We start from the raw sequence: 17,682 nt of genomic DNA on the forward strand, positions 1-17,682 counted from the left end.
CAATAAATCATTGATGTAACTCGTTTATTTAATGGCACGACTTTCTATTTCATTCAGTTCATAATAAACTGATTTAAGTAGGAAAAGAAAAGTCAGGGATCAAGGTAAATCTATATCTTAAAGAAAAAGGCAATTTAAATTTTTTCTTTACGGAATTGGTGTAACCTCCACAGCGATCGATTCAATGCCACATTCGTCGACGCCTAAATTAAAACCATAATTAATTTTGTGAACAGTAAATAAAATGTGGGAAAACGTACCGCGACGGATGCGGAAAAACCCATCTTCGCCCCATTTTGTACCCCAGCTGTTTTTCACAATCCAATATTTCTCTTTAGTTTGTGAGTCAGTTCCGTATCCGACCAAAAGAACCGCATGATTAGTCAACTGCATACAACATGTATGGAGAAATACAAATACAATTAGTGCTGAGTAATCAAATTGTGCATGCGAGTATCAGTTACCTCAAATGGATTGAATTCGTTGATTTTATTGAAGAGTCCGTCAGTGCGATGATAAACACCACCGGCATAGTGCATGAAGTCAGAATAAACCTCGAACGAGACTGACAGGGGGCCAGATTCAACCAGAGACATCTTCATCAACTCTTCATTGCAGGCACCATAGTATCCGCCAACGTAACGATACTTGGCAACATAACTGCGCTGGCATTTTTTAGCGGCACTGCAAGCAGAATCTCGACCAGTGTAAGGATAGCACTCTTCAGCAACAACGCCATGATCTTGAGCATATTTTCCAGCAATCAAGTAAGGGAAACCGCCTTCACAACCCTGACTGTAAGCTGAACAGCTGACGATATCTTGGGGAGACAGGTTCACCTGCACCTGATTCTTAGTGGCAACTCGTAGACGTGACTCGAGCATGCCCATAGAGGAGAAAGCATAACAACTGCCACAGCTACCTTGATTCCTACAATAAATGTTTCGATTATGTAGAACTATAATATATCTCTAAATAACAAGGAAAAGCATACTTAACGACGGGAACGTAGTTGACTCCACTCACATTGCGCCAGTCCCATTCTTCGGGAAGGAATTCAGCTTGGCGGCGAACAAATGGAGAAGCAGGTGAGACAGGTGGTCGGGAATGAATCTTGGATTTAATTCCACCGCGCATCTTCAGCAAGTCCTCATGGCTCATCTGTCAATAAAATTAGCCAACATTAATAAGATCAACTTTTGACATCCCTTAATGTTTCATATATCACTTACACCCTCCATCCATGAGTAAGCTTTGGCTGTCCAGGATTTCTGCTTCTTGTTGAAGCTGTTGATTAACTCGGTATTGCTTACATAGATTCCATTCTGTTTTGACATCATGATTAGTTTATCAGGTAACTTATAGAACGATTTATATTGGCTTACCAGGTTTTGCCGCTTCTCGGTGTGAATTTTTGGTGATTGCTGTACCATGTTTTTGCCTTGGAAGCAGGCCCAATTATGAGTCATTGTATCATGGGACCATCCAGCCAAAGTTTTATCACAGTAACTAACAACTTCAGATCCATTCTAAGACAGAAAAGAAATAATACATATGAACATCATATACATTGACAACACTAACACAACCAATATACCTGTGCATAGCTGGAGAAAGCAAAGTAAACCCGCTGGTTCACAGTAATTTCAAAACCTTGATTATAGATCAAAGTCCAATGACCTTTGTTTCCATATTGGTCAACAGCAACATTAGGTCGGAGTAATTGCAACTGAATCTTACTGACAGCATTTTCCTCTGAAAACCACAATAGAAATGGAAATGTAAAATACTTTATAAGAACAATTACACAAATAACATTATCAAGTGTATAATCAAAAATATTCCACTGACAATCAGCAAATTTCAACTTTGCACAAACACCAAGGTCACTTTAGGTTTGGGGGAGTTGAACAACCTTTATTACGTAAGTAAGAGGGCGTATTTTAAAATTTTCGTTACTTACTATTATTTAGACAGTCAATTGAATGGTCGCCGTTTCTTGGTGTTTCATACAAAACCCAAGTTCCAGCGATGTCCTCGAAAGTGCAGTTTGCAGGAGTGTCAGAACGAACTGATGATGTAAGAAGACAGAAAATCGACACGAACAAGAACGCTTTAACAAGCGCTACTTCACTTACTCCTGCCATCTTGAGCTGTTAACTCTTCGAAGGCTAAAATTACAATGTTCGTAATGAAAAGGAGAGGCGTATTAAGTCGACAAACCAACAGGAGGAGGGGTTTAAAAAACCAAAACAAAAGAAAATCAAACGTCAACCTTGGTTGCTAAGCAATTGAGTTTCGTCTGCTACACATTCAGAAAACAAGATTCAATGTTATTGGTGTTATGTTATTAAAAATGAAGATTTCTTTACAAATTTTACTAGTTGGACACTTCATTATAGGTACATTTAATATTTCAATGAAGAGTGTACATTTTTTACAATTATTTTTGCAATCAAATTTATAGAGGTATTCGTTTTCGGGTCCTTGTGTGAAGTAATTGGAGAAGGACTCGACGATTCTGTTCGTTCTGATGACAATATTTCAGATCCAATTATGGAAAGTTTGAGTAATAGCTATCTGAATTCTTCGCTACTTAATAATTCTATCGAAATCACGTCAACCGGGAATGATTCTATTACCAATGACACCACAATTTCAAATGCTACACTGATAAAAAAATTTACCTGTCTTCTGGATGACGCACCAGCTGAAGGAAATTCAACATTTCAGGTTTTTTTCATTTACTAGGAATGTATCACTTCATTTAATTTGAAATTTATTGAACTGTTTAGATTGTCAATGGAACAACTTTGTTGTCTCTACTGAAACAAAATCAAAATATCACTTCAAGAACTCAACCAGCAACATGTCAAATAGTGGTGTTCTTCGCTTCATGGTGTCCATTTAGTATACAGGCTGCTCCCCACTTGAATGCACTGCCTCGAGGATTTCCCATGCTTTCTTTTTATGCAATTGATGCCTATACCTATAACAGGTGAGTCAATCAATTCATATTATTACAAAATTAGTAATATATATTTCACTACTTTATTTAGCTTGAGCACTATGCAAGGTGTAATGGCCATCCCAAGTTTTTTCTTGTTTCATAATGGTAAAGCAGCAGCAAGATACAATGAAACAGAATACAAAGTAGATCTCTTTTCCAGCTTTATCACACGTTATACAGGTAAGAATCGTTATCCAGATCTAACACAACAGTAATCTGTATACATAATTTTCTAATCTTTTTAGGAATACAGCCAATTGGAATATTGAATCGCACAACAGCTGATTATCAAGGACCGTTACCAACTAATGTTTTAGAACAAACAGACCAATGGCTAATCCTTGCTTGGATTGTACTTTTGCTTTCGATGGTGTATTGGTTTACTAGATCGAATCTCTTTTGGACACTAATGGAGAATATCCGAAATACGTGGAGAGAGGCAGAAGCACAACATCAACATATCGATTAGTCCGATATTATTTAAGGTCTCTTTAAGTGTTGTATTTTGTTTGATTAAATTACACATTTTTAACAATTCCGTCACTATTTTTCAATTATTGGTTTGTTAAGTCGTAGTTCTTAGCGATTGTACTTTAGATTTAAGTATAGACTCATCAAAGAAAGTTGTCGATAGAATAAGAAGCAAGTTTGTCAAAGGATGTTTGACTTATTTATGACTAGTAAAAAAAAAGTAGAAAGCAGCAATGAATCGAAAAAAACTGTGATCGTACGCTGTGTAAAAATAAAGAAATGGGGATGTAAAGAAAAGAGGGAGAATGATCGTTCTAATCTTCAATAGACGCTGATCGAATGTTACGAAACAAGAAGAGAGAATATCCAGAGGGAGACTTTAGTTCTCTCTCCGCAAGAGAACGATAAACACGTCTTTTGACCGTGTTGCTTTGGCCTACCTCTGATGTGGACCTTCTCACCAACCAGCCCAATTCTTTCCAAGTTTTTACACACTGCTTCGCACAAGTTCAGAGCAATATATCCGACAGCAAAACGCAGCAGCGGCTATCTAAATTTAACCAAGGTCGATTACATGAATAATTTGAGGAAGCCGCAATTAATAGCCATTTTTTTTTCGAAATAATACTTCTCAGTCATAAATTTTAACAAAAGTTTAGATTAAAAAAATTTTCAGCCGTCAAACTTGTGCTGCTTATCTTTCAAATGAGAAATAAGTGTTGGACAGATTGTGGCCATTAGATGATTAGATAAGTCCTTTTGCGACCATAGGGAGCGGTAGTTTTTCTTATAAGTTCTGTTCAGTTAACATTCGCTTCAATAGAATTCGGACGTTGTAGTATAAAATGTCAATCGACTGGAAAAACCGTTTACCGCAATAGAGCTATTTCTCCCCATGCAATTGAAATAAACATACTAAATTTCAGGTAAGATAATTAGTTTGCTGTAGATTGTGTGTCAATACGTAAACAATAAGCATATATAAAGATGGTACCGGTAATGAAACTGAGAAAACCGCAACGATATGCCAATATGGACCAGACAAACGCTGCATTCTCTTTTACCCTGCCTTTGTCGTCGGTAATCCTTGAATGATCGTGAATGAACAGCGAACATACATTTTAAAAAATATTTAAAACCGTTTTATAAACTATAAATCCGTATTCATTATCAAGATCTAGTTATTATTACTTATCATGTCGCTGAAATCAGATATGAAATCTTATCACGTTGAATTTAGATATTTTAAAAAACTCCAGTCTCTTCGCATTCTCCATCGTCTGTTGAAAAAATTTCAGATATTTAAAAAATATTAACTCAACATAATGGACTGACAAAGTTAAAATAGTAAAGGTTTTAAGACTTATAGCCAATATAAAATACATTTATAGTAAATAAAATACATTGATCTATTTATATGAATAAAAAGTTACAGGTATAGCATTTGGAAACAAATTAATACAATGGAAAAAAGAGTCGCAACCTCGGCTGAAGCTGCGAATGAAGCACCAACTGCTAGAAAGAAACCACGTCAAATTCCGAGCAACAGCTCCGCAAATGATGCAACACTCCCAGCTATATCCGAAAACCCATCAGGAACTGGCATAAGAGGCTCAATGCACGGTGATATCTTTCAACTCAAGTTGCTGATGTTATTTTTAGTTAGAGGGATCACCTCGAAGTACAAATTCCAATTGAGCACAGAAATGCCCGGACAGGGCGGCAAATTCGATGATCTCGTTTTCCATTATCAAGACGCTCTTCGAGGTGAATATCGCTATCGATACTTACAAGCCAAACACAAGCACGACGATCAAATAAGAATCAAAGCCAGTGATCTACTCAACGAAACCAACGGCGATTTTAGTTTGCAAAAATATTTCCGTTCCTACCGCAACGAAATTGCCAATGAATCTGAAGAACAGAACGTCCAGGATTGCATTATTTGCACAAACATTGGTTTTGACGATAATGTACTTGGATCGGAGGACTTCAACTTAACACTGATTAACTCGGACGATAAATTATTGGAAATTAAACAAGAGCCAAATTTCGACAAAGTACCAGCTCGTTATAAGCTTAACAAAACGAAGAAACTAGCTGAATTACTCCTTGGAAGTTCAGAGGTCCATCAACTGGCAAAGAAGCTACTCGAGTACGCACACAGCGGCAAAAAAATAACAAATAACGTAGCAATTTTCAAAATGTATCAGGTCGCTTTGGTAGACGAAAAAGTAATTGATAAGGTACTTATCAATGATGACCAATACTGGAAATTTCATCAAGATTTCATTACAAAAAAGGATACTCTCTCGGAAAATGCAATTAAATTTCGTGGAACCATTTTCGATTTATGGAGGAGAGATAAAAGAATAACGGGTATGCCTAATGTGGAAGATGACAAGAAATTTAACAGTTACTTACAAGACTCGAAATTCAACTGCAGCAAAGGTTTCGGCGTCAGCCCCAAAAAATCGGAAGAATTCGACCATATCGTAACGAATCTCGACGATATCGTAACTGACAAGCAAATAGAAGATTTTCTGAACAAGCTGGTGTTTGCTGTTGACATGCCAAACGAAGTCCGCCTGGGCAACATTCTCACAGAAGAAGTGGGCCAGCATTTTAATTTGCGCGGGTTTGACTTCCAATCAAGTTTCATGTTGGAGAAAATGTTGGACTGGCTGAAAAAGAGACAAGGCACTGTTATGGTAACGCTTGACGGTAACAATTTGTTTGAACAAACTCGACAGAAAATGGTGGCACTCCGGGCTACCGCGTTTTCCATCGACTTCCGCTCGAAATATTTGCCGTCAGATTTCCTAAATTCCTTCCAATACGACGTAGAAACGATTGCAAAAACAGCCAATGCGTTGAAAGATTTTTTGAACTCGGCAGACGGCAATAAAACTTTACGAATCAGTACGCGATCCTTCAGATGCACGACCGTCAAAATCCTTTCGGCACTTGAAACGCTACCAGAGTTCAAAGATTTAGACGACGGATATTTGCTGATGGAATCCCAACATCTTGCTGAGAAACACATGAAAGATTGGGTAAAGGGAGCGATGAAAGAAGACAAATCCCACCATGTCCTTATCGTAATCAGGGAGACTCCCCAGCAAGACGAAAGATACGAAGAAGATTTTATGCCTGTTGACCGACCTCGGAAGAAGATGATTGTCATCTGCAGCGAAGAAAGCGTAACAGACGGGACTAACGAGTTTCAGAAGGACGAATTCGACTGCAAAATGCTGAGCGATGAAACGATAAACAAAATTATTTCGACACAAGTCGCATTCCAAGGGAATGAGAAAACCTTGGGGGATTTGGTTGGCGGAAGAAACGGACTGAGCGAGATGTTGGACTCGTCTTCAGTCGAGGAAATCTTATTCCATCGCAACAAAGTGGATATTCCTTCGTTCAAACCACATGAATTTGAAAAATCCCTCTGGATCGAAAGATTTCTACTGCCACCTCCCATTACATTTGATGAAGATTTTCTGCATGAGCTTACCAAGGAACTTGGCTACACAAGGGATAAGCTTGATAAGAGCTGTAAATTCAATCCTAGGACAAATCGCATCAAGTGGTTGATCGATGACACAGACAAAACGTCGAACATATGGACAAAGATGGAGAAATTATTATTAAAGAAAAAGGAATCTCCAGACACAATACCTGATTCCGAGACACCAATGACCTGCGGTTCAATTCCAGAGATCAAATTGGCAACAGGAAGCGAATTGAAATCATGTTTCATAATAACTGGAGTGGCGGGATCAGGAAAATCTACCGCGTTGTCGCGACACTACGAACACGTGAAAACGGCAAATTCAAACGTGTGGGTCATCACGATTAATTTGATCAAACATTCGAAATATTTGTCCAAACTGGCAATCAAGACCGCAAGCGATGCTGTCGACTTCCTCGTCAATTTCCCCGGTGTTACTGGTGACGGAGCGTTCGCACGATCGCTGCTAAGAAATCGATTAATCAACACCGGTGGAGTCGTACTCATGTTGGACGGTTTCGACGAGATCAACGACCAGTGCAAAGATACCATCATTCGTCTAATAAAGGCCATAAGTAACGGGAAAACCAAATTGGACCGATTGCTGATCACTACTAGACCACATTTGGCGAAGAGCCTTCAAGACGAACTATTCCAGTTTGCCTTTAGCCTGGAAAATTTAGGAAAAGTGCATCAAGTCGAATACCTAATGAAATACTGGCAAAATAATATGACCCTCAGTAAAGAAGAGATTGCCCGAAAGTTCGCCAATGATTTAATCGACCGGGTGACAGAGGCTCTGAAAGACAAAGAGAGATCTTTTATCGGGATCCCATTGCAATGTCGAATTTTAGCGGAATGTTTCCAGCCAAAAATTGAAAGCCATTCGGCTCCAGAAATCGGTTCCAATTACAACGTAGCCCAACTTTACCACATGTTGTTCCAGAAGAAGCGCGATATCTTCCAAAACAAGAAAGCTACCGGCTCAACGGATTTCGATTTGATGGTCAAATGGGCTTTGGACGAATTTCTCCAAACGATTGACTCGTATCACTTCAAGTTGGCCATCGACACCATTTTCGAGGAGAAGTACGCCAACCTTTTGTGGCCGCCTCAGCAACTGTCTGACCGTCAAAGTGATGAAGACAGGAAAGAAGAGAAAATGAGACGATACGCCCTCCAGTTCGGGTTAACGTCAGTTGACACGCAAAACACTCGAAAGCTGCAGTTTCTTCATCGAACATTCGCCGAGTATTTAGTGGCCGAATTTCTTTATAAAGGAATTCTGTCAGACGACAACAAACACAAGGATCAAATTCGAGATTCTGACGGACCTCTTCGGGATTTCGTGATTCGTCACATCTTTGTTGAGAACGCTTACGAGGGTGTCCGAATATTTCTCGATTCCATGTTAAAGGACATGGCCATTACCAATCAAATATGGCGCGACACTATACCCACAAGTATCAACGAATCGCAGCCCAACCAACTGCAAAGATTCGCTCATCATTTCTCATTCAGTATGTCCGATTTCTTGTCAAGTGGCAGTGGTGCCGAAGCATTTCTCAAAACCATCCAAGAAGGAAATGTGGGCATATTTGATTTCATGCTCGATTGCCTGGGAGCAATCTACGACAGACATTCCGTGCAAGAGATGGTCACCAAAGCCATAGACATTGGGGTTTCCCACTTATTTTTCAGCCGCAGTGTCGAGATTCATCAACGCATCGTCAACTTTTTCAGCGACGCCGAGCTAAAAACCGTGAACGTATTACTAAATTTAATGGTGGAACATTTCCCTTTTGCGAGGGCAGAATGTTATTCCAATTTCCCGCCAAAAGCCCGGAAAACCTATTTAGCTTTCTTACTCGACTTTATGGAAAAGCACCAAAAGAATTTGGCCAATTTGCTCAATCTAGAATTTCTCTCATTTTACCTTCTCGAACCCAAGGGACATTTCATCTTTGACCCATACTACGACGAAGAATTGCGCCGATTCATAAAACTGGTGATTACGAATAGATACACCACCCCATCGTCTGTTAATTATTTCGAGGAAAACTTGGATTATGGTGGCAAGGCGATGGCTGGTAGAAATGAGAACTGGGTGAACGGGAGCATCGAAAAGATCTTAACCATTTTAAAAGATCTCCAACAAGACAAAATGCTGGAAAAAATGTCGAGAGCCGTGCTGACGTCAAATCCGAATCTTTATCAACGGTTTTACAGGCCCTGCATTTTTGAAAAGGACCGAATTTCTGAATTGCGTGAATCTGCGTTGAAAGGTGACAAACACGCCATTTCAGAAACGAAATGGCAGTTGCTTGCGGCTGCCACTGTTGGAAACGAAGATGTTTGCGAAAATATGTTGCGAATCTTATCGACTAATCAAGACTGGACGCAGCTCACGGAATTAATTGAGAACGCCCTGAGAATTGCGACAACGCAATCGGCCGACATGTGGACTCTGATAGTACGAGTTGTACGGCGACACTTTGACCGACAGAGCAACAGCGGAAAAGAAACACTGCGCCATATTTTGACATGGCTGTTTGATGTAATGCAAGGTCCGTTGATAGAGTCATTCGACCGCGACATCTTACACGAAGTTGTCCAGATGAAAGTCACGGAAGAGGAAGACGGGGCGGATTGGTTTCGTGAAATTCTCCTCGGCAGCACAGACTCGCCTACGCAAATGGCGAAGCATTACGAAGAGGGTTTCAGTTTGCTCTTGAAACACGTTTTAGACTACTTCAATCAACAACAGTTGGTCAAGTTCATAAGACTCATAACGTCCCAAGATTACAAAATAGAATTTGAAGGAGTTGGCTGCTCTATCTGGGCTGCTGAAATCGCGAGAACAGAAGGCTATATTGATCGGAACTGGAGTGCGAATTGCTACCGGTTCTTGGAATTGGTGACCAGTCGATTGGATCAAGAAAGCGTCATAAATCTCCTAAAACACCAAGAGGATAACGTCATTGTCCTTTATCACACCGCACTGACACACGGCCAAGAAAATTTCGTCAGCAAAATGTGTAGTCACTATTTGTTGCCAGAAAATCGTGACACGGTCATCAGCGACTTTTATGAAAAGGCACCCTACATCATCCTAGACTTGTTCGATCGATATTCTAGAGAAATGCTACCATACCAAACCAAAATCACGGATTTGATTTCTTTCTTCGTGGATCACGCGACGGATGACCAATTGTTACGGTTGGTTGATATCATAACATCTAGAGTCTCCTACTGGGAATATCTGTTCGACCATTTGAGCAACGAAGATGTTCTTAAAATCCTAACACGAGCATCGAAACTTCCGGTGGGATTTGAAGACGTCGTACGAAAGCTGCTCTTGATCGACGACATACGAGGGCACGGTGCCATCATCATTCGAGCTGCACAGCAAAGAGGAGACGATTTCATCCAAACGGTGTGTGCCTTACTTCCAGAAATCAGCCAGATAGAAATCGCAAACTTTTTGAAGCGCCACGCAACTCAGCGGATCAAAGAAATCTTTTTCTCCGAAGAGCTTCATTGGTTTTGGGTATGCGATTCAGAGATTCGTTGGAACGCTTTAAATTTCTTTCTAAATCATGGCAACGATGATCAACGATCGGAAATGGTTAACGTTCTCACGACCTTACGTCACGTCGATGAGAGAGTTTGTAGCATTTGGAACAGATGCATAGAAGAGCTCGCCAATACCAAGGAATTTTCTGGAAAGGATTGTCCTAGAGCTCAAGTTTGCCGAAAATTAGATACGTTTTTGGAGAAGGTAAACGAGAAAATCGGAGGGGATGCTGTAATCAAGTTACTACTTCACAAAGAAGGTCAAGAGAATAAAAGTGAAGTCGTTCTCATTCGAATCGCCTTGTTATACTTGGGTACTTTATCTAACGATCCCTACGAGTGCACGAGTCGCTTTACCATCAAAGATACTGTGCTGTCTCAAGAGAAACAAGTTGAACTTGGTCAGCTTTTGGAACCCGCCATCAACCAATTTAAACAAGAAAAATGCGACGTCAACTCACCGTTTTGGACCAGTCATTCTTACTCTGACCACTGGACCCGCGCGTTGCATTTTTATTTGGATTATTCCACGGATCCTAATCTATCGGCGAATTTCTTTCACATCATGACCTACAAGCGTCCAAGATGGAAGCAAACCGAAACTAGCATTTGGGAATATTTTTTCGGTTTTTTTCCCGAGGAAGTTCGTGAGTGTTTTCATCTACTGCGACACGTTTCGGAGAAACTGGGGGAAGACGTTGTAAAAAAGCTGGCCCTGGAGAAAGACGGAAAAGGAAGATTCCTTCTAGGCGAAGCTCTAAAGAAACACGGTCATGATTACAGTGTAAAGAGCATGTACGCCTTTTTGTCGACACAAGCTAGGAACGAAGTCTTTCATACCTTGCTCGACGATCCCTACGTTAGCAGCAAATTGGACGTCGAAATCGGTTCGCACTGTTTCTCTGAAAACACAAATGGAGAACTGTTGATGTATTTAGAGCTTGTCAAATCTGTACGACAAATTGACGGCAAGAGTCGCAGTATTTGGACAAACTATGTCGGTAAAATAGAGCTTAACACTGAGAAATTTGAACGACTATTGAAATTGGTTTTAGACAAACTGGGCGAAGAGTACCTCAAACAACTCATACTCCACGACGACGACGGTGACGGGGAATCGATTATTTCATTGGCAACATCACAAGAACATTTTTCGAAAATCGACGCAATCTTTTCGTTTCTATCACCAGCGTCTAAAACAGAAGTTCGCCAAAAGGGGTACACTGCCACTGGGTTGATTGAACGTATGGTGTCCAACAAAGGATCGGATTACTGGATTATACGCCACCTCAAAATAAATTCCGCTGATGGAACGGCATCTAACCTTCCAGGCGGTTTCGATGTGTTAGCATCGTATTTTCTAGATAAATTCAATTTGGATCAATTGAAAAGCTTCGTCAAACTCATCACGTCCCTCAATAAAGTAAAAAGAGAAACTCGAAGTATTTGGGGTGACTACATCAGAAAAGTATGCTCAATTAGGCCCTTTACTAAACAAGAGGAAGAAAATCAAAAGTTTTCATTGAGTTCAATCGAACACTTCTTTAAAGTCGTTTCTAATAGATTAGGTACAACAGCGGTGGTTCAGCTATTGTACCATTATGACAGCAGCTGTGTTGTCATAAACTATTTTGTTTTGAAAGACTGTCCAGAGATAGCCAACTTAGCCTTTTGTCAACTGGAACAACACGAGAAAAATGGGAAAATTCGATTCTGTCCAATCAACGGTCGACCTATAGTAGAGCAGCCTATCGAGCCGTCTCTGCACCAGCAACAACGAGGAAAGAAAAAACGAGACAGAAGAGCTAATAAGTAAATTCCAGTACCTGTTTCCAATGTTTGTGTACGGTTTGATTTGTGCTTCACTTTGTTGACGAAATAATGCCACACATCTGGTTTCTGGTTATACCTGCAAGTATCAGTGTACAACATTTTAATGTAGCATGAATAGGGGAGAAAATCATTAGAAAAATTTGCATTAGTTTAGAATTGTAAAATTGTTCGAGCGCTAGCGCTGAACAATTAGGATTATTTAATAAAATGAAAAGAGAGACAGAACTGTGTGTGACCATTTATATTCAGCATATTTGTAGCAAGCTTGACTTGAAGTATGGCAACAGTGCCATACTAAAGAAAGAAAAAGGAGGGTGTGGGTGAAGCCTATGAGGTTCCAAACGCGCTTAAACTATTCAGATTTTAGAAGCACGGGAATATAAAGCCACACGGAGGAGATACAACGAAGGTAAACATGATCACTTCTTGTTGAAACTTGAGTCGTTGTTATTGAAGTTGCCTGAATTGTTGTTGTTGTCTCGTCCCTTCTTCCGGCCGCGGTAACCGTTATTGTTTCCACTGAAAAATAACAAGAAACGAGTTCGAATATTAATAAACATGAAAAGCAGCGGTGGGTGGGTGGGAGAGACAGTTCTGTCTCTCTTTTCATTTTATTAAATAATCCTAATTGTTCAGCGCTAGCGCTCGAACAATTTTACAATTATTTAGTAAAATTCGTTCGACAGAACTGTGTATTCAAATCCAAGGAAAAAAATAAGATGATGACGAGTTACGAAAAGAAGGGCGAGAAAACCACAGCACAGCAGAGGGTTAACCGGCGTTTAAATTGATGGTGGTTGAAGGACGGAACTAGTGATCAGGTTGGTTGGTCCATTGACCACCTCCCTGTGGTAGAACTGTTTGAATGTAGACTCCCTGGCCCAATGGCCGGCGTCTAAGACAGTTTGAATCGGTATACCAGATAAGACCGCTTTGGATGCTGCTGCCCCTCTAGTCGAGTGTGCTGAGAAGATCGACGTGTCGATACCGGCTATTTTGAGTTGCTCTTTAATCCAACGGCCGATTGTAGCTACAGAGGCCGGGCCATGGGGTTTGTTGCTGCTGAGCAAGAGAGAGGAGGAGTTTGTGGTATCGCGCAACGCTGCAGTACGGTCTAAATAAGTTTCCAAGCATTTGACAGGACAAATTGAAACATTAAGACGCCAGGCGTCGACGGAAATTCGATGAAGGGGTCCGGAATGCTGAGCCTTTCTTGGTTGGTTCAGGGAAAAAGACATTTTGGTATCGGAAATGACGATCGATTCCAACGATATTGAAGAAAGTTCACAGGTTCTTAATAGCGTACAGAGAGCCAATAAAGTGACTAATTTCCGAGACAGTTCAAGGAGAGAAAGAGTCGCCCCAGCTGTGGAATCAAAATATGAAAGGACGGTGTCAGGATTCCACGTTTGAGAATATCTGGCAGTCGGGGGGGGATTTGTTGTATAGGCCTTTGAGTAGTTTGTTGACAAGAGGGTCAGCACCGACGGCAACATTACCCGGGTTTACAGCAAGCGTAGAAGAGAGAGCAGAGCGGGCGACATTGACTGTTCTGTAGCTCCTTCCTACGCTATATTCAGCCAAAAAATTAATTATATCTGCGGGGCTAGGAGACAAGGGATCCTTTTCCCTCGTAGCACACCAATTTCTCCAAAAATTCCAAGCGCTCTGGTATGCAGCGTTTGTATTTTTTCGTGTTGCGGAGAGGATGAGGGCTGAAGCGTCTTCTGAAACTCCGCTCTCAGTAAAGCGGAGCCTGAGAGTTTCCAGGCGATCAGGCGGATGGAATCGTTTTGTACAAGCGGATGACTCTCTCCCAGAGGAGTTGTGAGAAGGTCCGGCGACGGGCGTAATAGTCGCGGAACGGCCACGGCGAGGTCCATTATGATCGGGAACCATGGTTGGCTCGGCCAGTACGGGGTGACAAAAATTGCCTCGGCCTCTTCTCTCATCAGTTTCGACAGGCAGAATGGAATCAAGCTGAACGGGGGAAAACAAAACGCGCCTAGCCCTTTCCATGGAAAGCTGAACGCGTCTACCTTCCAGCATTTGGGTTGTGGGAACCAACTGACGAACCGTGGCAGTTGATGGTTCCATTCTGACGCGAAAAGGTCCACTTGGACTGGCCACTGAAGGCAGATGGACATGAAAGCTGTTGGAGATAGTCTCCAATCGCCCGCCGAGAGGGAGCGTCTTGATTCTGCGTCCGCGAGAACATTCGCAGTGCCGGGAACAAAAATGGCGGTTAAAAAGATTTTCCTCTCTTCACAAAAATTGGCAATGCGCAGGGAGACGTCACAAAGGTCCTTTGACCGGCACCCGCCTAGTTTGTTAATGTAGCTAACTGCAGTGGTGTTGTCGATCTCGATCTCTATTGTGCAATCAAAGAGAGAAGAAGCGAAACATTCGAGGGCTTTAAGGGCAGCAAGGATCTCTAGGTTGTTAATATGGCGACCAATTTCGGATCCGGACCAAGGCCCACCCGTCTTGACGTCGAGACAAACTGCCCCCCAGCCCGAGAGGCAAGCGTCGGAGGACAAGCGCATATCCGGTCGTGAGAGAAGCAGAGGTTTGTCGGAGGTAAAATCGGCAGAAGTGGTCCACCACTTCAGATCGGCACGAATGTCGTCATTCAAATAAATAACGGCGTCTAAATTGTCGTTATTGGTTCGAGAAGATGAAATGAAGGTAGCCTGCAAACTGCGAAAGTGAGCTTGTGCAAAATTTACTGCATAAGAAGCCCAGTTAAGGTTCCCTATTATCTTTGCCAGTTGACGAAGAGAACATTTCCCCTTTTTTAAAACTTCGGTGCATAACCGACGAATGTCGCAAATCTTTTTATCGGTGAGGCAGAACGACATGGAGACGGAATTGGTGATAAGCCCTATGTACTCAATGCATTGCGTGGGGACTGTTTCAGATTTATTAAAGTTGATTAGGAATCCCAAAGATTCCAAAACATGAATGACTTGTGCTACTGCGTCGCTGCATTCTTGGGTAGTAGTGCCTACGATCAGCAAATCGTCAAGGTAAATAACGAGTCTGATCCCGGAACGACGCAAAAAAGTGACGGCCACTTTCAATAGTTTAGTAAAAACCCAAGGTGAAGCACAAAGACCGAAAGGTAGACATGTATACTCGAATGTTTTACGCCCCCAACGAAAGCGTAAATATTTCCGATGGCCTCGAAAAATTGGAATAGTAAAGTAGGCGTCAGTAAGGTCGACTTTAGCCAAAAAATCCCCCTGCCTCACCGTGTGACGAACTGTGGCAATCCCTTCCATTTTAAAATGGCGGCAAGAAAGAAACTGATTCAAAGGCTTTAGGTTAATGATGGGCCTCCATTCGTTTGGTCCTTTCTTTGGGACAAGAAAGTATCGGCTGACGTAGCCCCCTTTCTCCTCTGTCTCTACTACCGCGCCCTTTTTTATGAGAGACTCCACCTCAGCTGAACAAAGATCTAGCTGAACGGCATCCATTGATGCGTTCGGCGGTATACTATGTTGAAAGGGAGGTTCAGCAATAAACTCTAGCTCAAATCCATACTCAACAGTAGATAAAACCCACGGATCTTTAGTCAAATGGGCCCATGCATCAACAAAATGGGCAGTGCGACCGGCAATTGGCAAATCAATTTTAGAAATAACGGGAGGTTTGACATACCGGTCGAAGCTGTAGTTACTCCTATCCTTGCGAGAGTCTTGTAGAGGGGGAGGTGAACGTTTACGTTTCCCAGGTGTTGAAGTAGCTGATGGCCCCGCTGCAGAACTATTCATCAAAGAAGCAGTTTTGACTTGGGAGATGAGTTCGTTCACGAACTCTGTTCCAAAAAGATCCTCGCCGCCAACAGGGAGCTTCTCTGCTGCACGGGAAAGTAAGCCGATGTGGTTTGGGTGAGTCTGGGTGAGGATGTTGAGACGTCTGGAGTGGGTAATCTCACGGAAAAGATGGGCCCAGAGAAGTGACAGCGTCTTTAATGCTTTGGTGTCCTTGTCGCTTCTCTTACTTTTCCTCTCAAGGAGAAAAAGAAGAGGTTTGGCCATGTCCAGGACGACGTCCGTCTGTTTCCGGTACACTTTTTCCAGCTGATCAATGTTGGGCATCGATGCATTGGAATTCTTTGTAGATTTAAGGGCCGCGTAAAAAGTCTCGTCCAATTTCGGGTTCGTGAACAGCTCAGAGGCACTGACACTAGCCTTTTTGTCACGTTTGACGTCAGGCCTGTACGCCTCTCTAGCCGCCTTAAGGTTCTTCTCACCTATGCCCTTCACAATCCAATTGGCGAGGACCGACGACTTACGTTTGCTAACTTCAAACCTTTTCGACTTTAATTTAATAATGTCTGAAAAGGTGCTTGAAAAAGATTTAGATGATGATGCGGAACTCGAAGATGAGTCAGAGTCGGAACTTGAACTCGAACTCGACTTACGAGAACGCTTTGACTTACTATGCTTAGCCATGCTTGCTATGCTAGAGCAAAAAAAGATCTGAATAGTTTAAGCGCGTTTGGAACCTCATAGGCTTCACCCACACCCTCCTTTTTCTTTCTTTAGTATGGCACTGTTGCCATACTTCAAGTCAAGCTTGCTACAAATATGCTGAATATAAATGGTCACACACAGTTCTGTCGAACGAATTTTACTAAATAATTAGAATTACATGTTATCCAACTACCTGTAGCAATGCAAACTTTAGAAAATGTAGTGAGCTTTCACGCTGTGACGCAAGACCAAATCTTAATACAAAATTGCAGATACTTTGGGCAACTTGATTCTGTTTAACTTCTTTGGAATTTGAAATAGAAATATTTTGTTTCAGATCTGACGATCAGTACAGTGTCATGGTAAACTGAAAACGTAGCTTTTGAACCAACCTGGTTTGCAAAGAAAGATGCAGCAATAATCTTCACGATACATTCTTTTCAAGCTCTTTACTCTTGTTATCATTCACAACCAACTATCGAAAAAACAAAATCGCAAATGAGTAATAACCACAGAATAAGAGACAATCAAAATCATTTGGCACGACCAGGGCACGACGAAGCATGGATGAAGTAAACAAAACACCTGGTGGCGAACTATTTCGAGACGAATTTGCCCGCCAAAAGATAAAAGAAGTCCAACTCTCGCTTGCCGTATCCGCGTTCAATTTTACCGGATATTTCCCGTGCACTTTCAATCCTTTTCCGGGACACCACAAACTTTGTTGCAAAATTTGTCACTTAATTTTAAGTGTGAGACTCGTGACACCTATAGAATATTCCCTGCGTAAGTTGGCA

General features: G+C 41.5%; 3 protein-coding genes and 1 long non-coding RNA gene across 4 annotated transcripts; 1 reads left to right on the forward strand and 3 right to left on the reverse strand.

Moving 5' to 3' along the window:
- Positions 1–7: 7 nt before the first annotated feature.
- Positions 8–2,191, reverse strand: LOC124337033 (dipeptidyl peptidase 1-like). The gene is made up of 8 exons (XM_046791047.1): positions 1,964–2,191; positions 1,598–1,755; positions 1,386–1,529; positions 1,233–1,325; positions 995–1,161; positions 465–930; positions 261–387; positions 8–203 (listed from the first exon to the last, which is right to left on the reverse strand). Exons 1-8 carry the CDS (start codon positions 2,145–2,147, stop codon positions 148–150), a joined length of 1,395 nt encoding a protein of 464 aa, XP_046647003.1. The 5' UTR covers positions 2,148–2,191; the 3' UTR covers positions 8–147.
- A 20-nt stretch (positions 2,192–2,211) lies between these two features.
- On the forward strand, positions 2,212–3,548 carry LOC124337120 (thioredoxin domain-containing protein 15-like). The gene is made up of 5 exons (XM_046791179.1): positions 2,212–2,402; positions 2,468–2,733; positions 2,796–2,998; positions 3,060–3,190; positions 3,256–3,548. The coding sequence occupies exons 1-5, from the start codon at positions 2,345–2,347 to the stop codon at positions 3,477–3,479; spliced, it is 882 nt and encodes a 293-aa protein (XP_046647135.1). The 5' UTR covers positions 2,212–2,344; the 3' UTR covers positions 3,480–3,548.
- LOC124337427 lies at positions 2,902–5,722 on the reverse strand. Its single transcript, XR_006917354.1, has 4 exons — positions 4,965–5,722; positions 4,673–4,761; positions 4,476–4,567; positions 2,902–2,989 (listed from the first exon to the last, which is right to left on the reverse strand). It is a non-coding gene; the product is annotated as an uncharacterized LOC124337427 (long non-coding RNA).
- Positions 5,723–12,711: 6,989 nt separating this feature from the next.
- LOC124337747 (probable serine/threonine-protein kinase nek1) lies at positions 12,712–16,864 on the reverse strand. The gene is made up of 2 exons (XM_046791774.1): positions 16,068–16,864; positions 12,712–12,923 (listed from the first exon to the last, which is right to left on the reverse strand). Exons 1-2 carry the CDS (start codon positions 16,862–16,864, stop codon positions 12,824–12,826), a joined length of 897 nt encoding a protein of 298 aa, XP_046647730.1. The 3' UTR covers positions 12,712–12,823.
- Between the last annotated feature and the right edge of the window lie 818 nt (positions 16,865–17,682).

The sequence above is a fragment of the Daphnia pulicaria genome, chromosome 4, assembly GCF_021234035.1.
Source record: "Daphnia pulicaria isolate SC F1-1A chromosome 4, SC_F0-13Bv2, whole genome shotgun sequence".
NCBI classification, from domain to species: domain Eukaryota; kingdom Metazoa; phylum Arthropoda; class Branchiopoda; order Diplostraca; family Daphniidae; genus Daphnia; species Daphnia pulicaria.